General features: G+C 38.2%; 1 protein-coding gene across 4 annotated transcripts in view; it reads left to right on the top strand.

The window, feature by feature from the left end:
- Nucleotides 1-26,693, top strand: part of PTPN4 (protein tyrosine phosphatase non-receptor type 4) — a 103,112-nt gene that overhangs the window by 13,419 nt on the left and 63,000 nt on the right. For 3 of the 4 annotated variants that reach the window (XR_003946267.2, XM_018911382.3, XM_050977101.1), the window contains exon 2: nucleotides 25,138-25,292. Coding sequence is in view for 3 of the 4 variants with exons in the window: in XM_018911382.3 (XP_018766927.1) it covers nucleotides 25,138-25,292 (155 nt within the window). In the remaining variant the exon portion in view is untranslated. Of the gene's footprint in view, nucleotides 1-19,023; nucleotides 19,179-20,799; nucleotides 20,885-25,137; nucleotides 25,293-26,693 lie in introns of those variants that run through there. The other variant, XM_050977100.1, reaches the window with a different exon arrangement.

Genomic DNA, 26,693 nt, shown 5'->3' with positions numbered 1-26,693 from the left:
TTCCTGGAGGTAGTTTGTTTCATCCAACTGCCTTTGCCTTTGTAAGTCCAGTGTCACCATCTCAGTACATCTCATGATCTTGTGTCACCAGGGTGTGACAGGGGTGTGTGCTCATTGCTGTGTGGATTGATAGGTTTTTGATTGGCATGGTGCAGCAGAAACAATCATGCAGGGGCTCAAGATCAAGGATGTTGCATTTAAATATTTGTTTGAAAGAGCCATACCATATCTGTTTGAAATAATGACAGATGCTTGGAAAGGAAGGATCAAGATCCTGCTTTCTCTCTTCCTTCAGCTGCTGGTGGTTTTCTGCTTCACCCACAACAGGTCTTTGGAGTCTGTCCCTGTACAGTTACATGGCATTTTCAGGTGGGTGAAGATGTATCAACCAGCTACATAATCAATTTGGCCTTGCCTACTTCCCCTCTGTTGTCTGAGTTGAAAGCTGTAAGCCAGTTATGTTGGATGCACTGGTATGAAACTCTTCATAGCACAACCTCTGTATTCCCATACATCAGAATAGCATTCTTTTTTTTCATTGGCAAAAGTGGCAGTCATTATTTCCAATATGAGTTTATCTGTTTGGATGTGTGCAAGATAAGAGAAATTGTGAATTAAAAGTCTAGACTCCATCAGTATTCTGGCAAATGGTAAAACTGAGTGCACAGAAATAAACTTAAGTCAAAGTTCTGCTGCAGAGCCTAGTTGTCAGAAAATGTATTAGCACTAATTGCAATAGTCTTCCTTTTTGGAAAGGTCTCCAAAGTCATTGATGGAGATAAAATCCAATCTTTCCCGTGGTTGTGTGCCAAAGATGATATGCTAAAGGGATCGTAGAATTGATGCCAAGTTCTGTGCGTTTTAAGAATTGCTTGTTAACTAGAGGAGATTTTTTTCTTTGAGTTGCATAAATTAACCTTTTTTCTAACAATTCATCTTTTGTTTATGTGTTACTGTTCCTTGTTCATTTCTACTGTCATCGTCATTCTCCCCACACCCCTCATGCACTAGGCACTTTTCATACCACAGGGAGAAAAATTTTGCATCAAAAGGGCTGGCACAGCACGTGCTGCAGATAAGAATGGGAGTGCACTCTTGGATCAGATAAAAGATCCGGAACTCAGTAATCCTGACAGTGATGAATAATGTGGAGACGTATCAGACTCGTGTCCTGTATACAGAGAACCTTCCTTGGTGGAGCCACATACATCTGATTATAAATCCATTCCTAGCTTTGTGTGGTTTTGACATGCAGCTCCTCATGCAATAACTTTCATTCTGTAGAATATTTAACTATTTTAAAATATTCATTGCAAACCCAAACACAAAAGCATTTCTGGTATCTTTCAGTCAAAGAAGTACTGGGCTGATAAAAGAAGGCACTAATGTGTTATCTTTTAAATAGGGTGCATTGTATAAGCTTAGTGTTTATTTTCTGAGCAAAAGAAAGAGCGAGCATAAATTTGAAATTGTGAGGATCATGTTGTTGATACATATGGATGTAACTATTATAAAAGACCTTATTCTAATGCCAGTACCTGATAAGAACAGCAAGAGATGTATGACCAGTGTGGGCTGCTGCCACTGACTCACTGTGTAATGACAGGCAAATTACTTGGTTTTCTGCATCTTGTTCTATTCCTTTATAAATGAGAAATAGTTTCCCAGTAAAACTCTGAGATCATTTGATAAAAGGAGATATTTTTTTGTACGCCTACTGAGTATATAAATTTGAAGATAGAAAGTGCAGCAAATACCAGGTTCTGTGCAAGTCTTCCAGTACAGACACAGTAGGGTGAGTCTTGCTGCTCATTATGGATTGTATTAAATCACGTTGTACTTTTGAAGACCTCTTAATGCACAACCAAAATAGGGGTTTAGGTCAGATTTAGCACTTCAGGGAGTATTCTGTTCAGTTTCTTTTTGTAGTTAAGTACAGCTTCAATGAAACTTCTCTGGTGTCTGCATTGGTAACTACCATTCCATTTTGTTTGATACGCCAGACATTGTACCGCCTTCAGATGAAACAGTGCAGGGAGCCCTTTAGAGTAGCTTACTGTCAATCTCCATCACCTCTGTCATGTTATGTCTTTGGCTGCATTTTATCACTGAATTTTCATAATGTTTTGGGGAACTTGACCTTTTCAGAATTGTCTGCATTAACACTATAGTCTTAATCTTTCCCCTATCACCTCCTGAAACAAAATACATATTAGTGATTCAGACACCACAAAACAAATCACATGCCACTTGTTTCTTCCCAATGATTCTTCATTGTCATTGTTTGCTGTATTGTATGCAAGTCCTTGTGTGTTCTGTGGTGAAAGGGACATAAATAAGGCAGGAAATTTTAAGGGAGGTCTGTAGCAGGTAAGTAGGGAAATGATGCAACAGTTTCAGGTATAAATATAAAAGATGGTTTGGCTACATAACATAAAAACATAAAAAGGCAGGCATTATTTGAGCACTGACATATGGAAATTAACAGGTTTGATATGTGCTTTGTTTTTTTAATAAAGTTGTACTTTTATTGTGATAGTCCATAAGTAGCTATGGAAATGGTGGGGAATACATGAAATTTCTGGTCTCCAGTGCTTCAAGGAAGAATGTACTGTTGTCTTTTTTTATGATTGCTCCTCTGTTTTTGCACCTTCATCTCCTTCCATTCCATTTGTCAACATTTTTAATTCCTTTTTAATTTGCTCACTTTCTTAGATTTTTTTCATCACCTGAAATGCTTGCTTTAGCTTCATAATTTAAAATAAAAAAAATGGGGTGATAACTAGATTCTAGTTATCACCCCATTTTATCTGGTTGTGTTCTGCCCCAGATTCAGAAAATACACAGTTGAAGAAGCTTCAGTTTTGAATTTTTCTTCACATTTTCCTCACCTTTTCAACATTTCAACTCTTTTGTTATTTTCTTGAAAAAGTTTTTAACAAAATGGATCAGTAAATAATATTTATTGGCTGGATGCTCATACCTTTACTCTTTTCCTTGTTTTGACCATGAAGGAAGCCTTCCTCTCTTCATGGCCACCTGCTGCCCTCTTTGTGCTGCAGTAGTGCTTTTGCCGCTGCACAGTGAGTCATATTGGGGAATTGGTCTGACTGAAGAATAATTTTGCCAAAATTGTGTTGCTTCTTATTTCCCTGCTCTGGTTTACCATATGGCTGTACAAATGGCTATGTCAGCAGTAGGGAGAGGATGATGCAAGGCTGGAAGCAAGAGGCCAGACTCAGGAGTGGGTCAGGGATGCTGTGTTAGCTAACACTGCCAGGTTATGTCAAAATAAAAAGAGTTTGTCAGAGTAAAGTCTAGTTGTCTGTGATACTGTCACATCCTACTTCTAGAAATCCTGATCTGTGCAACCTCTCTACCTCTCCTCCTTACTGTTCGACATATTTTCCAAAGCTCCTTGTTTATCTCTTTCTTAGAATAAGTGATCAATAGCAGCATCAATAGAAAGCCTCCATTTCTCAGTGTGCACAAGAGGTGGAGCCTGTTGCCCTCAGGATAGGTAGAAAACCTCCTATTTGAATAATTTGTGTGGACATCATTAGTTAAACCTGTACTGTCATTTGTACGTACCCATAGAATAATTACAGTGAGGTTTAGACTGATAAGTTGAGTTAGATATGTATAAGTTTAAAAAAAATTATTTAAATCGTTGTTGTCCAAATTAGTACAGTATGGTACTTGCTTATTGTGAAATTTGAATAACTTTAGCCATTGTGGTAACATCATTGGTAACCTGCTTTCATAGTGTCTTTCCAGCAGTGACTGGATATCTTAACAACAAAATATTTCATGTCCCTGAAATTAAGCACAAGATGCTCTTGGCAAACCAATGCACTAAATAATCCCTTCCTTTTCCTAAATCTGCAGAGATGCACTTCATTACTTTGCAGTCAAGTTATTAACAAGCAGCATGAAAGTGTTTGGTGGTTTTTTCTTGTTTCTATGTTTGTTGGGGGATGTTAGTTTTACTCTATGGATATTAAACTGATACTGAAATGGTAAAATGTACATCTGAATTTAAGTTTCTGCAAATACATCATATCATCTGCAAATACAATAATTTTCCTGAACTTAGGTTAAAGTGCACAAAACATGTGAATTCCCCTCTAAATGCAATTCTGCATGCTCCCATGTAAATAGACTTGTTCCAAGCCTCTGAGTAATGGTGTGGCTTCAACTGTTGAAGTCTCAAAACATCTCAGCTAATGTGAGAGTATCTTTTTGTTGTTTAAAAAATTCATGTATATTATGTTCTCTCTATTCCTATACTTACTTGGAAAAAAATTACTGAAAAAGTGTCTTTGTTTAACAGTGTGATGCACACCATTGAGACAATTTCTTCAGCTTGTGTTCAACCTTTCAGAAAGGAGTGATATTAGATAACCTCTGGTCAGCCATATAAGCTGTAGTTCATTGTCTTGTCCATGCCTTCTTTCTGGCTATCATAATCCCAGTTACTGACTTGGTAAATTTCCATTTGTTTCTATACAAACAAATCAATGTTTGGTTCTTTCAAAGACTGAGCTAAGAAGTAAAACAAGAATCTGAGCTTAATGCACCAAAACAGGCATGAGCTCACTCAAGCTACACATGATCATTCAGTATTGGGTTTTTTTCAGTAAATAGGTCGTTTTCCAAAGTTTAATACCAGGAATGGATGCACTGCCCTGATGAAAGTGAACCACCAAATTCCAATGTCTTGAAATGTAATCCCAAACTGGAAATAGAAGGCAAACTGTCTGTGGCACATAAGGTGTAAATAAATATGACGTTTTGTGGGTTCCTCTCTAGATCTTCTCCCAAAATATCCTACAGCCTTATTATGTGTACATTTGGGGATCTGATGCCCATGTCATCAGGCTGGCAGCAATCACTCCTCTGGGAGCTCTCTCCATCACCTCCCTCCTGTTCTCAGTAGTTGTGTAATGTCTTTTTGGCCTGTATCAGTTCTGTATTGCTTGTGCCTGCTGATAACATGGATCCTACTGCTTGCTCTTTTCCATAAGTCATTGAATACTGTTCTTTTTTCCCAGCTGAAAGGAAGGTATGGTCTTTATTCAGGAATTGCTCTCAAATTTCTCAGATAACACTTTCCTGGATCTGCTGCCAGTGGAGACAGCGTTCTCTTTACCTTATTAATGTTACTGACAAATTTTCAGCTATTTGTCTCCTGTTGCCTTGTCTAGATTTCATATACTTTCCATAGATGTTGTGTTTTATCTATAAATGTTCTGAAAACAGGCATTTAAGTAACAGCTCTCTGATCATCTTTAACTCTGATATAGTTACTCTGGAAAGCAATTTTTTATTTGTTTAAACTCTCAATTATATTCAGTAGAAAATTGAAAGAAATTTCTTAGTGAAGCCAACAAAACAGGAAAACAAGCTAACTACAACAGTGAATTTTAGATAAATGTTCAAACACCTACAATTTTAACACTTTTTTCATCCCTTGTGGTTGAGACTAAAAATTCATCAGTCCATGGAACTGCAAGATGAGATGTAAGAACCAGATTTGTAGTGGTATTGAAACTTGCTATGTAATGGTGGCATGGCTGCTCCTACTCCAGCTACCAACATCTTCCCATATCATGTTTCAGAGGAATATTACAGTCATCTTACAAAGTGGCTTAATAGAATATATAGTGGCAAAAATATTAGTGGCCAGTCATAGATTTTTTGAGTTATTTTGCCATAGTGACCACCATGTGACAGAGATGTCCAAGTAATGTAGCCTCTGTATCTGTTAAAAAACAAAGCCTACCACAAAGTATGCATAAACTGTAGGTTTGGGTATATGTTTTCTTGAGTTACTTATTTTGGATTTCTTGAGAGCTAGATGAGATTTTTCTGCACTTTCATGAGCTCTGTCAGCACTTGTTCAGTCTAGTTGGCACCTTTTCATTTCTCTCTGTTTTTTTCAGCAGATTTTCTTACAGAAAGGCGGATGATCTAAGACTGTGAAGAAATTCTAATTTGTGTTTCTCTTTATATACTTCCAGAGGACAGATGGACACGTCTGTTATTTAATAATGCTTATGTTACATCCTTCATGAGGAATCAGAATAGCTTGTAGCAGTCTGCCTGCCTGTCAGTAGCAGACACAAGCTTCTTGCTGATTTTGTGTTAAATAACAGGGATTTCTGCTCTCTGGGCTCTAGCTTTCAGAATTTGAGAACAGAAGATTCTCAGATGGGCATTGTAGATTGTTGATACTCTTAGCTACTGAGAAGCTCCCTCAGATATTTTTGGGTGACCTGGTAAATAAGCATGCTCTGCTGGTTCTTGGAGAGTGGGAACTACTTTTCATAAGGATAATGTGGTGGTGGTATTAAACTCTTTTCCATTGCCTCTCTCTATGATGTATATAACACCATGTTCATCATTCTTAAGAATTTGCCAGAGCATCCTGACACCAGTTTCTGCATCTGGAAAGGACAAGCGTTGATACATTTCTCTCCTCTGAACAGTCAGAACTGAAGAACCCTTCAGATTGTCTTCAGCTTGAGACACTCTGCCATCGACTAATGCTGAAGGACTCATGGTGCATGGCACTGACCACCCACTGTTCCATGAGCAGTGCATGTTCCTGGCAGCCTCAGTTCAGTAATTGTGTGATCCATCTGGAGCTGCATCACTTCTTCCTTGGTTTCACAGACCCCAGCTTTGGACCCACTAAGACTGACTTCTGAGGAGAGGACCTGTTACAGTAGTGGGCAGAGCCAAAACTTGGCAAATCTTTACTGGACTGTAAAGGGGCTCATTCATCTCTTTGTTTTTTCTCTCCTTGCAACTTCCTGGAGCTACCGAAACATTTCCAGTCATGGATCACCAGGATCTGCGTCGTGTGATCTAGGGAACAAATTCTGTGTTATCACATCTTTCCACAGAAGGTATTAGCAATTTCATGGTACGTTATCATTGGTGTTAGTGTGCTGACAGTTCTGAGACTCTTGAATTCTCTTGTTGCCATCCCATTTCAACAACTGCATGGTTGTACCTAGGTGACCACTCCATATGTGTTTATCCATGGCAACAGACACTTGCTCAAGTGTACTTGTTCTGAAGTCAGTATTGCTAATGGTGCTGGTATTGTGGCTGGAGTTCAGAAGGATCAATTCAATCTGGACTTTGTCAGACAGAGTGCTCTGCATAATCATAATGCAAATGTGGTGGCTTTAGATCTCGTTTTTTATTCTGTTAAAAAATGTAGTTTCTATGTCTGTTCCCTGGTTTAACCTGTAATGGGAAAAGAATTCTTTTTTGGGGGTTGATTTTTTTTTTTTTTTGTTTTTTCATAATATGGCAAGCTTGTTCATCTCTGTCACTGATCCACTGATTGTTTCAGAGAAGACATAAGTGGGAAAACTGAACTAAGAAGCCTGTGATTTTGGTTTGGCGCTCTGCACTTGGTGAACCTTGCTATTCTGGGCTGTTCTGTACATCTTTGTTAAGAGGAAGCTTGTTGCTTACTGAGTTTACCCATGCAGTTTTGAAAGTACTGAATTTCCTAAGGTCCTATTTAAAGTACTTGTTGCAGTGAAAGACCCGAGTCCCCAGAAGAACTGAGTCTGATCTGTGATACTCTGATGAGTCTGTCTTGCTATTTAGAGAGAAAGTGACTGTGTCTTACTGGTGAGTGTGGTGGCTATTGCTTGTGTGATACTAGTGTTTTCATTTTCGGAAAATCCATCTTCTGAGCATTTCTGGGAGCATGGGGAAGGGTTTTGTGTCCTCAGATAAGCATAGTACCACTGTTCAGAGAGACCTTTGCTGCGGACCAATATTCCTGCTGCTTCTACCTGTGGCTCCTGCAGCTGCTTCTAGGGGACCTGGGCTGTGCTGCAGAGCTGCCAGTAGGGAAAAGTGCATGAGAATAGACTGGAAAACAGCAGAAACCAGTTGCTTGGTTTTCTTTGTTAATGTGCACATTCCATATCCTGCTATATGTCCCTCTTCTGTAGTCTTTTAATTCTGGGATGCTAGAGATGTAAAGAGTTTGGGAAGCTGCGTTTAATTACAAAAGAGTGCCTAAAGAAGCAGGTGTGAGAAAAGCATTTCGGCCTGACTGCAGGGGCACATGAATGAACAGAGTTTTTAAACACAGTGCCCAAGTGGAGGAGTGCAGATGTATTGAGTCAGCTTGTCACCTTTTAATGCCAACTTCATTTGTATGTTGGTAGACTGTTCCTTCTTAGTGCACTTTGTACAACATTTTCACTGTAAAGAAAGGTGAGTGTTATCTTTTATCATCTGAGTGTCTCTCCACACTTAGAATTGTTTACATTGGAAAGATCTCCAAAGATCATCAAGTCCAACAGTTAGATATCTATGTCCAGCTTGATAGATAAAAAGCTTTCTTCTCTTTTTATGTATCAGAAAGCTTAGCAACTTAGTCATGTCACTGTCAACGTGATTGTACATGTTGAGAATAAACTTGTACTTAATCAGTTTTCCTTCTGGGTCTTCTGTTCTGAAAGTCTTTTGTTTTTGAAGAGGTTGTCACTAAGCATTACAAGCTTGACTTAATTTTGTTGGTGAAAATGATAGAAAAATTAAACACAGATTTAAGTCAAAATGTATGTAGGTAGGAGACTGCTTGGGTGAAATAACTGCATGTTCTTTGTGAATTTTTCTAATGGTTTAGAAATCTTTCTGTACTGCACGTTAAAATGTGTGAAATTTAAAAGCCTTTTAATGATTTTTGGTAATGCTGCATAGATTATTAGGTTGCCTTCCATTCATAATCACATGGAAAGCATCTGAGGAGAATGCATCAGACATCTGTGCTGCTACTCTGTGGATGTACCTGGCAGGTCTGTATTAACCTTGGGAGCGGAGTTGGGTATGGTTCTCATCTCTTGGCTACAGTTTTTCTTATTGCCTTCAGGCAGAACCTGTTTGATTTTTCTGTGCATTTTGGGGACATTCTTGTGATTTCTATTGCTCTTCTATCTTCTGTACCCACCCCAAAGGAGGAGGGCATCAAGTGAGCCAGAGGAAAGTTGAAATATGATTAGAGAAATGGACAAAATATAGGAAAGGGTTTGAGTGATAAAGGAAACCGAACAGTTAGAAGGGGGACTGTTAGAGCCTTGAGAAGGAAAGAACGTACATGGAAGAGATCTGGAGTATTTGCAGGAAGTGAATGGTAGAGAACTGATAGTTTCAGTGATGAATTTATTATCTCTGTAGTTTTTGTATGGCTACCTCATCAACCTGTGAATCAGTAACCATCAACCTCTGAATCTGACCCATGTCTGTACCCTGCCTATCCAGGGAAAACAAGAGGAACAAGAGCCAAGCTATTTTAAACTTACTTAGTATATTATTTAAATTGCCTCACAATGCCTAATGGCTTTTAAAGGACCCTATTGAAATGTCCAAAAATATAGACTTAACAATTTATGTTTTACGTTCAACTTAAATGTGCTATCTCCACTGTCCATTATTATCTGTTATTTCTATCAGGAATCAAAACATACTTGCTAAAACAAAAAAAAAAATCTTGCTTTTCATGTCAAATATTTATAGAAGAATGATTCTCCCAGGTGACACCATGTGTTGTTATAAAACAAGAAAGTATATTGGAAAAAATTGTATTTTTTGTATTATCAGCTTAGTAGGCTGTTTTTTGACCATAATGGTATTCATAAAAATAACTCAAGTATTCATTATTGTAACTTGTTTTCATTTCTGTGCAAGTCTGTGTTGATACCTTTGAGCTTTTTGTTGCGACTTACAAACTCTGGATGTAAGCAAGAATTGTAGTGGAAAATATTAGAACTGCACTTTTCTTTATATAAAACATAAATGTCTTGAGAAAACTTTTAGAGCTTTTGGGAAACTAAGCCAGAATTTTCTCAGAACTTGCTTCATTCATTATTTTTGACATTTACTTATTGAATTGTTTGTGCAGGTAAGATTTCTCATTTTTTCAAGGTAGCACTAGCAGTGAATATTCACACCTGATCTAGTGGTGACATTTCTTCTGAGGACTGCTGGTAATTTGGGGCTAGCCCCATGTTGAATTCAAGATGTTCCTTCCTTTGACCATCAACAGCCTCTGCACTGGTGTTATTCAGAGGGCAGCACTGGACAGATAGTCATTTATGCTCTGTGCTTTGAGAGGTGAAGGCTTTTTTCCCTTTTTCTCCCACAGTAGCTTCTGTTCCCTTTTAGAAACGAGAAACGAATCTGTCCCAGAATGTTGACTGCTTGGCAGTTAAGCAGAAAAAGAAGTGTTTAATGGTGGATTTAAAGGAAAGGTATTTAAGGAAGTGGTGATTGTACTTGCTGGCAGCTTCCCTTCCACTGCTTTTATAGACAACAGCTAAAAATCTTTATTCTCACCTTTACCAAAAGGATAAGAAGCTGGGAAACCTGGGTGCATTCTGCAAATCTTTTATTTTGTAGGGACACTTATATTTATAATTTCTGTAAAGAGTTTTGAAGTTTTTTGGCTCTACAGGCTTGGAGGAATTTCAGAGTTCATTTGTCAGAGATGTGCATCTCCACAAAGCAGTTCACACTGCATGTATGGGTCATAGAGATCCTTGAGAACTGTAATGCTGGGCAGAAACTTGTCTGCTGATATAAGTCCACTGCTGTGTTTGGCTTTACCATAATTACACCTGAGGATGTAGTTGTGTCCTAGATTTAAGGACTGCAGCACAGTTTCTGTGCTTAGTTCTGGCCAAGGAGTTATTGCCATCTTTCATAGTGATTTAACATCAGCATGTCTACATAAAGCTTGTACGAATTACCAAATGTTGAAGGTCTACTATCATAAAAGTACATTGACTCGTGTAACTGAGATGATTCTCAAGTAGCTTTAGAGTCAGGATGTTGCCCTGTGTATAAAAATAACAAAGATGATAGCAGGGTGAGTTTTACACTGTGACAGTTTCTTATGCTGTCATTGCCAACAGTAGATCGGCTGCTTGAAGCGTGTGTTCCTTGTGTGCTTTTGGAAATCGTGAGAAGTTTGTTTTTTCTTGCAGATTTACATTACCTTTTTGCTTTGACTATGAAATTCCCTTCTGGTATTTATAGTGTGCCCACTTTGCTGCAGACAGGCTCACTAAGCCTTGCTTTGGGTCTTTGCTGTCAGGTTTTTGTAGGCTACCACATACTTCCAGTGATTGTTACGAATTTGAAACAGAGAGACATCCAGCATAATCACACGTTATTACGGACTTTTTCAGTAGAATGAAAGGAGAACTGAGAGCACTGAGGGAATTGGTTCAAATCTGTCATTCAGACCTGCTGCCTTGCATAGACCCTGGCTCAGCAGGGGTGGGGCGGGGAGTTGAGCATTTGCCTGGGGGCAGCAGAGAGCTCACTGCAGGGAAAATGGGATCGTCCTGCAAAGTTCTGGTTTCTAGCAGCCTGGGGACTATAACTGCTTCTCTCTTACCTGCAGTATAGTGGAAGAAACTATCCAAATGGATTTTTTGCTAAGCATTTTGTAAAGCTGCTGTGTGTTGAAAGGTGAATTAGCTTACACACAAGGCTTCTAAATCAAGTTTACAGCTTTCGTCCTTTGATTTAAAAGTGTTGTGTCCTTAGTTTTATTATGGTGGGAAAAGATTGTTGAAGACTAGATCATGGCAATCTCTCCTGTGTACAGCTGAACAGTAAAGTTCATTTTTAACAGTAATTTTCTGTGCAAGTACTCTGATTCTCTGGCATAGAAAGCTAAATTAATCACAAGATTAAGACTTCCTCTGAGAGCAACTACTGTGCTTGGATTATTTTATTATGAAGAAATAGATGTCAGTTATAGGCACTATAGTATTCAAGTTCATTTGTGTTACACTTACTCAGAGTTTAGTGACTAGATGTATAATCTTCCCTGATAGCATGGTTTTCTTAGGATTAGGCTTTACTGAAAAGAAAAAAAAGAATTGGTCAGGTCTGTCATACCACAAGTTGGAGAAAATTTGAAGTGGTGACGTGGACTTCTGTATTGGGCTGTGGTTACAAGCAAGTTGGCACTCAGAATTGTGCTAGAGGAAAAAATCAAAAGCCAAACTTGCCCCCAGCCTCTTGGCAGAGACATAACTGTGTGCTCTCAGCTGCAGCAGCGTGAAAAGTCTTGAGGTGAGGATTTGAACTATACTACAGTTTTAGTGACACAAAACATATTTTTACAGGGTCCTTCCAGACCTCTGGTTGTCTTACAAGGAAGAATAAGAGGAAATCTGATTACTGCCATGGAATCATCAGTGCCAGTGGGCCCTTCCTACATTGGTTTGTGGCAGGAGTTGTGTGCTTGTGTCCTAGCAGGGAATCAGTTTGGCCGGATGAAAGTAAATCCTTAGGAGCAGCAGAGGAGTAAATGTAATTGAAGGCCCTGAGACATGCAGGTGATTAAACTGCATTCAAGGTTTTGTTCTTGCTTAGAGTTGGTAAATGCATGAGAGAAAGCATAGATAGCAGTGTGAATAAATAGTAGCATGACATGAAGCCTATAAATAGCCTTTTATAATTTTGTAGTACTTTATCCTTTTAATAGCCTTTTGCTCTTTTACTTCAGCACACCCAAACTCTGCATGTGTGGGTTCAGTTGCCCTTATTGGTTATGTTTTATTCCTCTGGAGTTGTGATGTTTCTTTTATTGCTTTGTTTTTAGTTGAATAACTGGTTTGTACCATGGTTGTGTGCCTGTTTTCTCAGCGGATGTGAAACTTAATACTGAGCTGAGTCAATATGATAAACAAGCATTAAAGCCTCTGTGTCTTCCTGAACATTAATGCATTAGAGGAGATGGTAGAAGTTGTTTTCCTTTTAAAAATAAACTCAGTAAATGATAGAATAATTAATTTCAATTAATTTAAGACCAACCAAATTGAAAGCTTCTTGCTGGTTCTGAATGGCAGCTGATTGTAGAACTTTCCAGCTCCAAGCAAAATTGTCAGGTAATTTTTCTCAGTTGGTATTTTATTAAATTCAAATACACTAGATGGCTTTTTCTTTATAGAAAATGTATACTCTGTATGTGGAAAGTGATTTGCTAATATGCTAATAAAAGAACTCTAACTTCTAATAAGAGGTTTGAGATTGAATAGATAAGATGTATAGCGCAGAAATACAGTTTGTCAGTGAATTTTAGTTTCACTTGGGTATCTTAGTGTCTTCATTCTGGAGTTGTAGTGCATTATAAACTTTGTAGTTTTAGCTCTTCCTCCTTTTCCAATTGTATACCTTGAACTTTGTGCCTTTACTTTTTGGATTAAGGAATGTAGGGATTTCTGCTCCCCACCTCCTCCCCACAGGACAGTCATAGTTAGCCGTGACAGTGTTATGTTGCTTTTCACACCATTAATAGTGTCTGCTATTTTTGTTAAGTTAATTTTGTGGAAACTGTCAAGTATTGCTGTGTAATTCTATAAGGAACAAAAGCTAAAAGGAAGAAAACAGTCATATTCAGAAACAGAAAAATTAAACTTTAAGGGGTTTTTTGAAGTTTGGTTTAATGAACCCTGGTAAGAATTACAAACTTTTATGTAATTTTGGATCTTGTCTTTCCTCTTGCATTATGTTTTTTCCCTCTTTTTTTTTTTTTTTTAACAGATGCTTCTGTAAATTTGTCAATTTATTTTCAAGAGAAGGAAATACATCCCAAATGAAAAGTAGTTTTAGATACTCTTAGAAATATGCATGAAGATAATTTATCTTCTTACTTATGTCAAAACTTGAGTGTAGTTTAACAATTTTCAAAACCCTGAATGCATGAAGATGAGTGCAGGGAACCTGCAGTCTGCTCTTAACATTTAAGCGTGTTATAACCGCTGACAGGGTGTGACTCCTGAGGTCAGTATGTCACAATTTTGGAAAACTTTTGATTTGGCTCAGAGTTTCACTTTGTAAGAAGTACAGATACAATTGTTACAAAGTGGTACAATTGTCAAAGTGGTACAATTTACAAATCCGTGGAGTATAGATATCTTTAAGATACTTTGCTAAAGAAACTAAACCCACAAAAATGTGATTTTATATTTCCTGTTTAAAATTCCATTGCATGTGAATGATTATAAGATTTGATTGCTTGAACATCTTATGCATAATATTTTCATTGTCAGATTCATTCAGATGATTTTGAATTTCTAATCTTGATCTGGCTTGAAAATGGAAATTGTTTCCTGTTAAGAAAGTCTTTGAGAAGAGGCAGAAGTCAGAAGAAAACTTGAACTGAGGTGAAGTTGTGAAATATAGTAAATAAAGAAATAAATAAAAGACCTTAAAATTTGGGATGATGTAAAATAGGATGGTTCTTTTGCAACTGGGCAGGTGCACCGGCAAAACTGATCTTGCCTCATGTGGGGAGCTCCTTGTTCCAGTTCCTTGGTTTGCTTTGGGGTCTCTGGAGTGCTCGTCCCATGACCAACCAAGACATGCCCTGCTGCCTTTCACAGCCACAGCGCAGTGGAGAGGCCGAGTGCCCGGGGCGCAAAGCTGGGTGGCTGAAAGCCAGGGCCGCGGATGGAGTGAGGTCATTCTTCTGGGCAGCACTGCCAGAAGACATCCCTTGGTTTGTTTTCTGCTGGAGGAAGAAGCGGAGTTGACAAGCGTTTTCCAGGCAGGTAGCCAGATAGGCATTATTTCAGTGTTTCCTGCAGAAAATTGGTGGGTTTTGGCAAAAGTGAAATTTTCCACGTGAAAATTTGTATTTTATGGAAATGGTGTTTCTGATTAAAAACTAATTTTGATGGAAAGTGTCCAATTGGTTACACTGAGACATAGAATTAGCATCTGCTGTGTTTAAATCTATTGAAGATAATTTGGCTTAGTTTTAGCAACTCTGAAGAAATATACACAGACAACTTTTCCTCCCCCTGTCTAATACCTCAGTTTTAGTGCCAGCCAAAATTCAGCTTGAAGTTGGCTATGAGTAGAATACAAGCTTTTTCTGAGTTTTGCCAGTTTGTTTTCAGTTCAGACTGCCTTTAACTTCAAAGACTTCCCAACACAGGTGCCACGGCTGGAACTACAGCTGCCAGTTCCACTGGCTGCTCTGGACTTGTGGGTCCTTCAGCATGCAGCAGTATTGATCTGTGGGTTCTCAAGTGGCTAATGGCAAGCCCACAGATTTTCTCCATCATATATTTTCTGTCAGTGTTGTTTTCAGATAATTGTGGTTGAGGCTTGTACAACATACAGGATGCAGTGGGACTTGTGTTCATTTACAGTCACACCAAATTAGAATGTGTAACTTTGCATCATTTGGTGTTTTACCTGTCTTATCTGCTTAATTGTGGACAACTGTTGAGGACCATCAGTTGTTATTTGCATGTAACTTTTCTCTTTTTGATTTCTTAAATTGTGTTTAAAACACCCTCTTATTTGTTGATGGAAAAGCTGAAATCAAAACGTGATTTTCACTTGCTGTATTTCCTCAACTCAGGGTGTATAGTCAAGCTCTTGCTCAAGTTTAGAGCTGTTAATAATTAGGGTTGTGAAAGGACTGTACTTGGTTATTCTAGCTACAGGCAGTTGTGTATTGTCATTAAAAGCTAAAAAATTTAAAAGACTCCTTTTATATACTGAGGAGCTTTAGTTTTCTAGTAGGAGAACTGTAAAGTCTTTTCTTTAATAGGTGAAGAAATTTTTTTTAAGTCATATTGCAAAGGGGAATAAAATTTAATTATGCTTTGAAACCTTTGAGGAAAACTGTAGGAAGAAATTTGGATTTGGGAGGTTTTGAGGTGGGGGGTGTATATTCTCCCCATCTTATGCAAGACATTAAACACTAAGTTGTTATCACCTGGTGCTTTGGTACTTTGAATTTACTCTAATTTCAGCTCTTTTTTTCTTTTGATAGGTAATATTTAGGCTTCCTGATCTTAGAGTTGTATTTCCCTTTAATGAAAGATCTATTTAAATCTATTTAACCTAGTTAAGGAACACATTTTAAAAAGTACTGGGGATTTATTTTGAGAAGTCTCTATCAAGATATTTTAGTAATGTTTCGTTATAGTCTTCATTTACTACATCTTATTATAGCTTTGAGTCATAAAAGCAAGAATAAGAGATCCAGCTCCAGGAATGGGAAGAGATAGATGTAGTAATCATCTGTGTGAAGGTCATGGATTACCATTTTTAATGCTATTTTCAAACAAGGGCAGGTTATGGATAGAATCAAGTTTAAAATAATGGAGGTGGAAATCACTTGGAAAACTTTTCTATTTATTCCTAGTAATCTTTAACATGATAAAGACCTCCAAATATCATGAACTGACAGCTGCATACTGGGAAATGAGGACGTTTTATGTCTTATAAATGCATTTGCATATTTATTTAATTTAGAATATTTTTTAAATATAGGAAGATAGTTTAATTCACCATTTAGTGATATTTAAACACTGCTCCTCTTCCTGTTCTTGTTTTTCCTGGCAGACAGATCCTTTACTGACTGCTTCAGCTATCTGCTCTTCCACAGGGATTGGTTGGCTTTTTAAAAAATAAAGTTAGATTTAATCTTTTTCCCTGCTAGCTTTGCTGTTTCCATCCTCAGTGGCTCATTGCAGGAGTGTTGGCTGCTGCTGCCGCGGTGCCTGTGCGTGTTTGCTGCTTGCCTGCCTGAAGTGGCCACAGCTGTGCCCCTCGGGCCTCTTCCCTCTCTGTGGCCTTACTGCCTCACAAGCTGGCACTGCTCTAGCTGGTGCTTGCCATCAACTTGTGTTTTCATATAACAGGCCTTACATGATACCAGTATTGTTACATAAAGACATTTCTAGCCTCAGCTGCCTTCTCTCTGTTTCTTCACACCGAGGTATAGCTTCCCTAAACCATTCTGTAAAGCAGTCACTCTTCAGTCAGTTGATTCCTGAAGATCAGCTATAGTCCATTGCTTAATAGGGGGATAGATGTGCTTTTTTCTGGTCCTTAGGGTGTGTAGGGGTGTATTGCATATTATAGAGAAAATTTCTGTGGTTTTGCTCAAAGTAATCTCAGAAACCTTATGTGAGGTTCTTCACACATCTTGTTCACATGTATGTGTGACTTGTTCCGTGAAACCTCCCTAACCCCTGAATAGCACCTAGAAATGAAAAGTCTCCAGGTTAGAAAAAAAAGAGCTGCACAAATTCATATGATGTTTCCACTCTGATTGTGGTTTCAGTGTGTCACCTGCAGGACAGATGGGTTTGTATTGGTTGTGAATAACCACAGGTGCTCCCTGTGAAGCTTTGCCTAAAGGCATGTGCACTCTGGACATTTTTCTTGTATCATGTGAAAGTGATGGAAAGGTCTTGTCTCTTCTGCAGTATTGTTATCATCAGGTCAGTGAGTACTGAGCCATGAGCTGGCAGGAATAGCTGGAAGGAGGCTTTTTGTTGTCTTTGCATTTGTTCACACTCTGGACTGTAAAAGTGACGTAGTGAAAAAAGGGATGGGGGCCCTGATAAAGGAGGATGGAGTGGGGGGGAAAGGTCTGACTGTTTTAATTCTAGCTCTTTCTTGGTTGCAGGCTTTTAGTCTGTTGATTGAGTTTCTTCAGCCTCTCTGGCAATCCAAAGCTGTAATGTGTTTGGACAGGTGTTCACTAAGACTAAATTTGAAGCTTAAAAATGGGTTTGAACCATACTGAGCTGTTTGGAATTTATAAGTCTTATGTGTCTTTTTTTTTCCCCCACTTCTTTTTTCCTTGCCAAAGAAATTTTAATATTTTCTCAGGCTGTTATCTCATCTAAAGTCCTGGATAGTGAAGATGGAAAGGTTATTGTCTGCATGTGAAACATGACTGAGCACAGAATGGGAGGACATAGAGGCTTTTGGTTCAAAATAATGGTCAGTGTTGATAGAGTGATTTCTAAGAACTCTTTTATTTATTGATATTGCTCCTAAACTGCCAGTAGGCATTGTAATCTCTAACTAATGAATTTTATCTTGCTGTTATGTGTTTCCTGAAATGTTGCATACTGGGGCAAAGCAAAGCAGATACCAGTCTTCCTATACTGTCCTGCTTCCAACTCAGAGGAAGGGATCAGCTGAATTTGAGAGGCTTTTTTGTGAGTGTGGTGCATGCAGTTCAAGCATAATGAGTATTGACATTTAATTAGATAGAAGTGTCATTTGTAATAGACTTCTCTGTTAGCTGTGCCCTTCTTGTGGCAGGGAGGAGCAAGGAAGGGAGTTGTCAAATTGTCCAAATAGTTTATTTTTCAGAGAAAACAGTAACGTGCTACAGTACTGTCTCACTAATTTGCTGTGTTCTGGTTACAGCCTCCAGCTGTCTCTAACAGATCCTATGTAGAGTGATTGAACACTCATTATTTTTATGTTAGAAAGTATGAAAATCTGGGCGTGACAGAGCAAGGTGTTTCATCTTTAACCTTTGTCTCTATCAGTAATTATTTGATTATAACAGTGAGAATCTTGCTTGATATCACACAGCAGTTGTTCAAATTTGAAATTCCATTTCAGAGAAGTAGATAAAAAGCATTATTCAAGGAGGTCTTAGTTTGAAAAAAAATCCTCAAGTAATTTTTAAACTGATAATGCCTATTAATTTAGGCATCAAGACTGCACTGATCCACAGCCAACCCCATGAAACCCTCATTTTCATGAGATGCATTAACAGGTTTAGAAATTTATCTGAGTAAGTGGCTAGAATATTAAATTAGTTCTCTGCTACTGGTTCATGTGTAGGAGAAGCTGATGGTGGAGGAGAGGGGCTAAATTCACCTTCTTTTCTCTCAGCTGTTGAAGTTTTGGTCCAATATTTTCAGAAAGGGTCATATATACATTAAGTACTAATGCTTTTTTTGTTAGATTTGGCTCTTCTTATGATTGAGGATATGGAAAAGGAGGATGTAAGAGTAGCTTATGCATTGAAATGCAGGTGAGATAATGGATTTTTGAGGAGAACATGAGTATGTTTCTCTTGCTGACTTTCAGAAGTGAAGTAGGATTTTCCTTTACTGTTTTATACTTCTGGCATCCATGAAGGATTTGCTCAAGCAGCTCAGTGTCTGCAGATAGTAGAGATCTTGGAGGAACATATAGAAGCAGCTGCAAATCAGCTCAACTTGTGTACTGTTTTGCACAGGAAGTGTGGAGACTGCTCAGTGCCAGGCTGTAAGGAAGGATGCAGGAATCCCTGACCCAGGAGCAGGAGAGTTTGGAGTCTGGGAGCTGCCAGCCCCATGCAGGTACCAGGCTAAAGAGTGCAATCTGGTTATCCACCAGTGGAAAGAAGTAGTGGAAGTTTTGGGAGCTTGAGCTTCCTAGCTTCCAAAGGCATATCTCCTTTTGCTCTTCCCACAACTGTCTAGGAATGTAGTAGCACAGAAGAACCAGTGGCTGTAGTTACATTGTATGGTCAGAGTAATTGTCCCAGTTAGTCAACAGTAAAGATGTGATAATCCCTCTTTTCCAGTGAAGTTTTAGGAAAAGTTTAATAAGTGTCCATATGATAACTTTTCAGGAGTGTATTATCTTCCTTAAGTAGAATGAATGTAGTTAATTTATATATAACTGATATTAAATAAACTTAGAAATGAAACAAAAGGGTTTGATAGAGCCTGGAATCATTAATGATGCTGTTGCCTGGCTAGAAGTCTTTCTGGAATCCTTGCACCTGGTGACTGCAAAGTGAAATAAGCCAGTGTTTACATATGAACTTTAATGAATGCTAGATAATTTCCACTATTTGGTCAGCATAAAGCAGGAAGGAATCACAGAATCTTAGACTATCCTGAGTTGGGAGGTACCTACAAGGATCATCGAGTCCACCTCTTGCTGGAACAATTTCAGGATTGTAGTGCATGGGTCGATTCACTTAAATGAAAATGCATTTCTGCTCTGCTTTCATTTATAAGCAATGTCCTGAAGCTGTGTACTGCATCAGAATTGCTGAAGGCTTTCAAAACAAATTTTTGAGAGACAAGAACCTTTTCTTTGGATTTAATGTGGAATTCCCTCAGAAAAGTGCATGACAGCTAATGTTTAGCATTTTCAAACTAGTTTGGATTGAAACACTGAATGTAGTGTCATTAAGGTGTTTTCAGTAAGCCACTATGAAGATTGACTCTAGGTGTATCTCAGTGTTTGTCTGAATTCCAATATGTTGTGCTATTCTGTTTAAACCTTCATAATTGTCTTTGTAGTTTTAAAAGGGGTTTTTTTTTTTTTGTTTTATATATATATAACTAAGTTGTCTGGATAATTTTAGTAATGATGGGGTCTGCATTTTACTTAATATATTCAAGCTGCATCATGTTATAAGGACATGGGTCTTCCATGAGTCTGACCTACTTTCCTACTTCTTCTAAGAAATTCATCTACTGTGTTGGACCCAAATGAGCAAGTGGGCCACAGTGCAAATCCATGCCTTCTGGGTTGCTAAACTACAAGCTCCTAAACAAATGGAAATCTGGCAATGCGTGAGCTTCTTTAGCTGTCTTAGACGAGCCATGAAAAATGAAATTTCTCATGTTCTTGCATGCACATGTGCATACAGTAATGTGTTAAGGTGGTTGTTTCTCTGTACATTACATCAAGAGTTCTTTTAAAGAAAGTTTGCATCAAGTCAGCAAATTGGCTGCACTCTTGGATAAATTAAATTTCAGTTAATTACCTGCTTAACCAACTGCTTATTTATTAAGCTGCTTAAAATCAGTTAGTTTACTGTAAACCCAAGCAAATTGTTGTTATACTGTATACATTTACATAAAAGAATAAAGGATGCCGAAAATTCACTTGTGAAGCTTCTGTGTGCTCTTTAGTGCCCTAACCAAGCCAGTATTGCAGGAATGTTCTGCCCTTTGATAGGGAACACTCCCTGGAATTGCTTCACCACTTGAAACCTGAGCTGAGGCAGGAAATGTACAACTTACTCCCTCCACAGACCTGAGAGGTAAGTGGAGTTACTTTTCACGAGTTCTGTCCTCCTCCACTTGCTGTAGCAGCATGTTATTTAGATTGTTAATTCACATAAGTATTACATGCTTACCAGAAGATGTTGAAAAAATATAAGCAGAAATCCTTCATCATATGTGAAGATTAAGTCCAGTTTAAATAATCCACTTGCATGTAGAAAAATATTTTAGCATTTAGTGGCCGTGACACTGCCCTTGACATGGATATGCATGCACAGTAGTACCTTGCTTAAGTTAACCTGCTGTTTAAGCCAGATGTTCTCAAACTGGTTTTTTGCTGAAGTCTCAGCTTTTGTTTTTACTCCTATTTCTTTTGGGGATGCAGATTTTACTTTGGAGCTTAAAGCAGTCCTCTGTTCCATGCTAATGTTAGCTATAATATTTTGTTGCAGAAGTATGCAATGAGCGTAGCTGAATTTCAGTCAGATTTTCTGATTTTATATATCAATATTTGTTAGGAAATCAGCTGTAATGTGTGACTTTATATATATAGCCATCTCACTGTTATTAAGTTTTCAAAATATATAGCAAGAACGGCAATATGTGTCTGGGAGACATAATACTATCTGTTTTCTTGGTGTATGTATTTCTGAAAGAAAGAAGTCACAAAGATGATATGGGTACAGTTTGGGGCCAATTATGTTGTAAAACAAGTGTGTCAGTAAAACCAGTAATTGCAGGGTCTATCTGTGCTTAACAAGTTCGTCCTTTTTGTTAAGTGTACATGTGCTGATAGAGGTTTAAATATGGGTTGTGTGCACATGATTGGCCACAAAGCAGTTCCCTGTAATAGCCCTGGCAGGTCTTAGAAGGAGGAGTATTTTTGAAAGTGCATGTGATGGTGAGGGTGTTTTAACATATTCCCTACTTTCTTCCATAGTTTTTGTGCTGACATACAGGGAAAGATTAACTTGGAATGTGGCTTGCAGAAGACAGTCTTTTGTCACCTTCTTCTCTATTGGTTTCATGGCTGTTTATTTCCATTTTGTAGGTGCATTTCAGGATTTGAGTCATTATACTTGTAAAACTGTGTTCTATGTTGCAAAAACCTCTTAGTTTCATGCAAGAAACTTGTCTCCTATGAGATGGTGGTTCCAACTACTGTATATTTTATATGGGACATAGAACATAATGTTTCATTGCATAATTTGAAAGTACAAAACATAGTTTCTTAAGTCCATGAAGAAAACATTCATGAATGACTGATGTCCAGCATGGTGGGACTATGAGCCTGCCACTGTGAAGATGCTAAACTCCAGATTGGAACAGCTTGAGAAAAGTGTGTGTGTCCTCTTTGTTTGTTTCTTCCCTAAAGAGAGTGGAGAAGGCATGGCCCTTCCGCTCTGCAAGCTGCATGAACTGTTTTTCTGACCCAATATAGCTGCTCCTGTTTCCGTAGCAAACTCATAATGCAGTGCTTCTTTCTTGAATTTGATAATTTCATTTATGTACATTGAGAAAAATCCAGTCATTGTCTGTAACTATGCAATATTTTTTGTTTGGCTGGAGCAAAGATGATTTGTGTTACAGCAAGAACCTTGATAGATCTGCAGGCTGGGTCTGTTGAAGGGACAGACTCAATGGCTTCGTGGCGATAAAGGATTTTGAGGGTCACTGAGGGATGATTTTCTCTTTGCTCACTCTTACGGATTTGTTGCTGTCTGAAACCCAGTTTTCTGTCTAGTTTAAGGCAGTGGTGAGGAAGGAAAAAGTATTGCTGGTCTTGTCTTGATCAGCAAATATGACAAAAATAGAGGAAAGAACAGGAGAAAAGGTGACACCTTTTTCTTCTCTTAAAACATTATGGTTTTAAGATAGTTTTCTAGTTTTTAAAAAGTGCTTTTTTCCCCCTCTGCTGCAAAACCATGCTTTGTTGAGTTACTCTCCTAGCTCACTACCAAATGCATTTGTGAGGACTGCAGTACTTAAATTTGAAAGCTGAACAATCCTTTGTGCACTAGTGTTTGTGTTTGTGGAAAAGCACTCTGAAGATTACACTCCCTGTTTCTTGGTTCATTTGTTACTTTTCCAAATCCTTGTATATTACACCTGCCAAGGGGTTGTTTCTATGCTGTGGAGAAACTGGTTTTAATCAAATTGTGTGCTTTCCTGAAACCTTCTTAGTTTCAGCTCAGCAGCAAATACCATCCTAAAATTTTGGCTGTAGCTGTCAGTTGTGTGGCTGCACTGATAATGCCAACCTTTATGCCATTATGACTTGTAAGGCTTGTAGATTGTGTCTGTGTGGCAAAACACTGTTTGTGAAATGTTACGTGGTTGGCTGGGATCACTGGTATGGAGGTACAATTCCTCTTCGGTGTTTAAAGGTTTTCTCCTGCTTTTTATTGTTGAGGTCTGTAGAAGGTATAGCAGAAGCAGCCTCTACATGAGGAGTTGTCAGATGGACCTTGTTTTTAGGGTTTACTTGAGAGTTTTAATGTTTGTGACACAATTTTTCATTAATTTGTCATTAAGACATAGTCATAAATTTAGCAGCTGGTGGCTTTATCTGGTATCTGTATCATTCAGTTTGTCATGTTGGTTTAGCAAAACAAAAATAAACTTGCTGTAGTTCTGCATGAATACAGCATTTCAGTTCTGAAGCCAGTGACTGAGTAGCCAAAATAAAAAAGCTGTCAGGTGAGGAAGCAAGTACTAGTTAATCTGAAAATGCTGAGTAAGTCAAAACAAGCATTTTGCAAGGATGGATGTTCATCAAGCAGAGTTTTGTATGTCTCAGGTGTGTGGTCATACTTAAAGAGCTGAAGATGTGATCTAGAAAAGCAAAATACCTAAGGGATTTTTAGGGCAGTTGCTCAGGAGGTTGTCTGCAGGCAGTGGAAAGAGGATTGAACTGCAGAGTCCCAGCTTGGTTCTTGGTATTCCAAGGCTTTCCCATGAGAGCCTATGTATCAAAGTTACCAGCTATTTAGGAGGGGTTGATCTTTCATTTCTTACCCTTCCCTCTTCATTTATGTATATTGGAGCATGGATACCTCTTATGATCCATGCAAGCTCTCTAATCACTGCTGGAACCTTTGCTGTCCTCTGCTAAATTCTCCTTTTTTTTTTTTTTATTGTCATCATATGCTCCCGTTCCCCTCCACAAATATGAAATTAATATGTAGATGTGTTTGAAGGCTTCATAATCTTATGCAAGATCAGGAAAATCTATCACTTTATTTTCGGTTTTGAATGTACCCGTGTTCTTTTGCTACTCTTAGAGTATTTTAATTTTATGTCTCAATATATTCTCTACTTAAGTTATGAAACTTTCTGTTTGCTTACGCCCTTGTCAAAGGATGTAGAAATAGTTTGCTGAGTGTGTAATTAAGTGAATTACAGGCCCTGATCCTATGAGGCACTTGAGAAAGTAGCTGGTATCATTGGATAGAGCTGATAGCTTCAGGTGGGCACATAAGGACTTTGCTGGGCTGGGTCTGGATGATAATCACCAGCATCTTAGATTTGAAAAGTGGAAGTCCATTCTTGCATTTTATTTATCAGCTCTCAGCACAGGGCGTACACTTGTGATGGTCATGGTTGCTTGCTGAGAGGATGAGAATTGTTTGTGCTCCCAAACTAAATCAAATCAAATTGACATGGACAGAAGATTCAGTAGTTTGACAAACATTAAACTATTCATGTTGTAATGTAAAAAAAAGGGGGGAGGAAGAAACAATGCTAATGTTTTTGTTACCACCGTACATTCTCATATTTTGTGATTTTACAGTGAAGGCACAGGTCTTGCAGAATAATGCATCGAAGTCTTGTTTGTTTGCTGTTTTCTTTTTCTCCATAAAGCTTTTTATGTAAGCATTTTTTGCTGTTTTGCACTGAAATTAGTTACTTAATTGCATCTAATATCAGGAAGCTAGTTGCCATAATGCCTAGCAATTACAATGCTTTTTGAATTGAAAATATTGTTGTGAATCTTTAAAAACAAACAAAAAACCCAACGAGAAAACAGCAAACCCACAAAACAACCTTAAAATAGGGAGGGTGTGGACAATGGGCAGAAAGTAAAGGACTGAGTATTTTGGTATAAGGTTGTGTTGTAACTTGTAAGGCATTACTTTCTTATTGGCTTCTGTAAATTTAGTATTCCCTTTTCCTTTGTCTGTAATGGAGTTTTTAAGTAATGGACTTGATGTGTTTTTACCTTTCTTTGAAGTGAGACATTCTTGCATTTTTTGGCTCTTTTTAAATTTTCTGTTGGTTTTGCCTGCAGACCCTGTGTGGACAGTAATGACCGCACGTTTCCGATTGCCTGCTGGCAGAACCTACAATGTCCGAGCATCTGAGCTGGCACGAGACAGGCAGCATACGGAGGTGGTCTGCAACATTCTTCTCCTGGATAACACTGTACAAGCTTTCAGAGTTAATGTAAGTAATGGTCTTACTGCAAATCAATATCTGGCTTATTGCAGATCAATATCCCGAGCTTGCTTTCCTTTTCTGCATTTGTATGGCTGAAGTTTGACTTTCAGACAGTGTTAAGTAGAGAATAAAAGGGGAAGTTGTCTTCAGGCAGGCATGCTTGTACACGTGTGCACAGTTACTGGGAACTTAGTCATTCTGGCATCCTCTGTCATACTAACACATCTTCATTTCAAAATCCAGTGTATGAAGCATTATTTATTTCTAGTAATTCTCTTCATGGATTAAAGTTGTCCAGTCGAAATGGAGGACAGTTTTGCCATTGAGTTGAATGCAGCTTTTGTTCTGCTGTATTCTGATTTTTATACTTTGAGCACGAGTAAGGTGGAGTGGGAAATCTTCCCATAGCTGTATGTGTTCAATCACCTGTATGGTTATACTTGGTCACAGCTGCCATCTTAGAGTATCTCCCTGCTCTTTGCTTTCCTCAGATAATACTATTGTTCTGTGATTTCCCTCACTTAAGCTCACCACCTTCTACTACACGAATGAAAATGACAGGAAGGAAAATAGAAAGCTGGTTGCTGAATACTGAGAACTGTTAATGGAAAAAATCAACAACTTTTACACATGAACCTGGAATTTAAAATAGGTTATTCATCCCATTTTTTAATAAAAATGTTCATGATATTGTGTATATGTTACACAAGTGCAACCCTTTCTTTCAATTCCTGAGCTAAAAAAAACCCCATGAAAAATAGGCAAGGACCTCACAAGAAAACATTAAAGCATTTAAAGTCATCTGTGTGTGAGAAGAACCAGAACTCAACAGGAAAGAAGCTGTAGGTTTTCCTGTGGTAGTAGAACTCTGCTTTTACTTTAAAAGCTACAGAATTGATGACTTATATAGAGAAAGGCTGAATAATGTGATGGTGAAAGTTACCAAGTGGCATAATAATTAAAATTTTTCAGAAGGAAATTGAGCTTCAGCAAATGGAGTGTAGGAGTATCAAATAAGGCTGTGGGACTTCAGATGGGAAATGGGGGAGAAAGTGAAGCAATTGTCAAATCTATGTGGACAAATCTAATTCAGACTATTTGAAGAAGTTCTAATGCTCTGTAATTATATTGAATTCTGATACTCAGTGTTCAGCAAGGATATTGATATATTTGAATGTTTTAGGGAAGATTTGAGAGAGGGATTGCCTTTTTCTGTTCTGTAATCAGTGGTTAGAGCCTGCAGCTGCTGATCACAAGAAACCTGTTTTCTGGCAAAAACTTGCATGGATCCAGCATCCAGAGGCTTAAGGTTCAGAGGTGGATCTGGTGGTTATTTGTTTTAGATGTGTCAGTCAAGATGGAAGGGTTTAGGATATTCTCTTGAGGCATTTTTGTAGTTCATTCAAA

The sequence above is a fragment of the Serinus canaria genome, chromosome 7, assembly GCF_022539315.1.
Source record: "Serinus canaria isolate serCan28SL12 chromosome 7, serCan2020, whole genome shotgun sequence".
Lineage (NCBI taxonomy): Eukaryota > Metazoa > Chordata > Aves > Passeriformes > Fringillidae > Serinus > Serinus canaria.
This window is presented reverse-complemented; position numbering and strand designations above follow the sequence as displayed.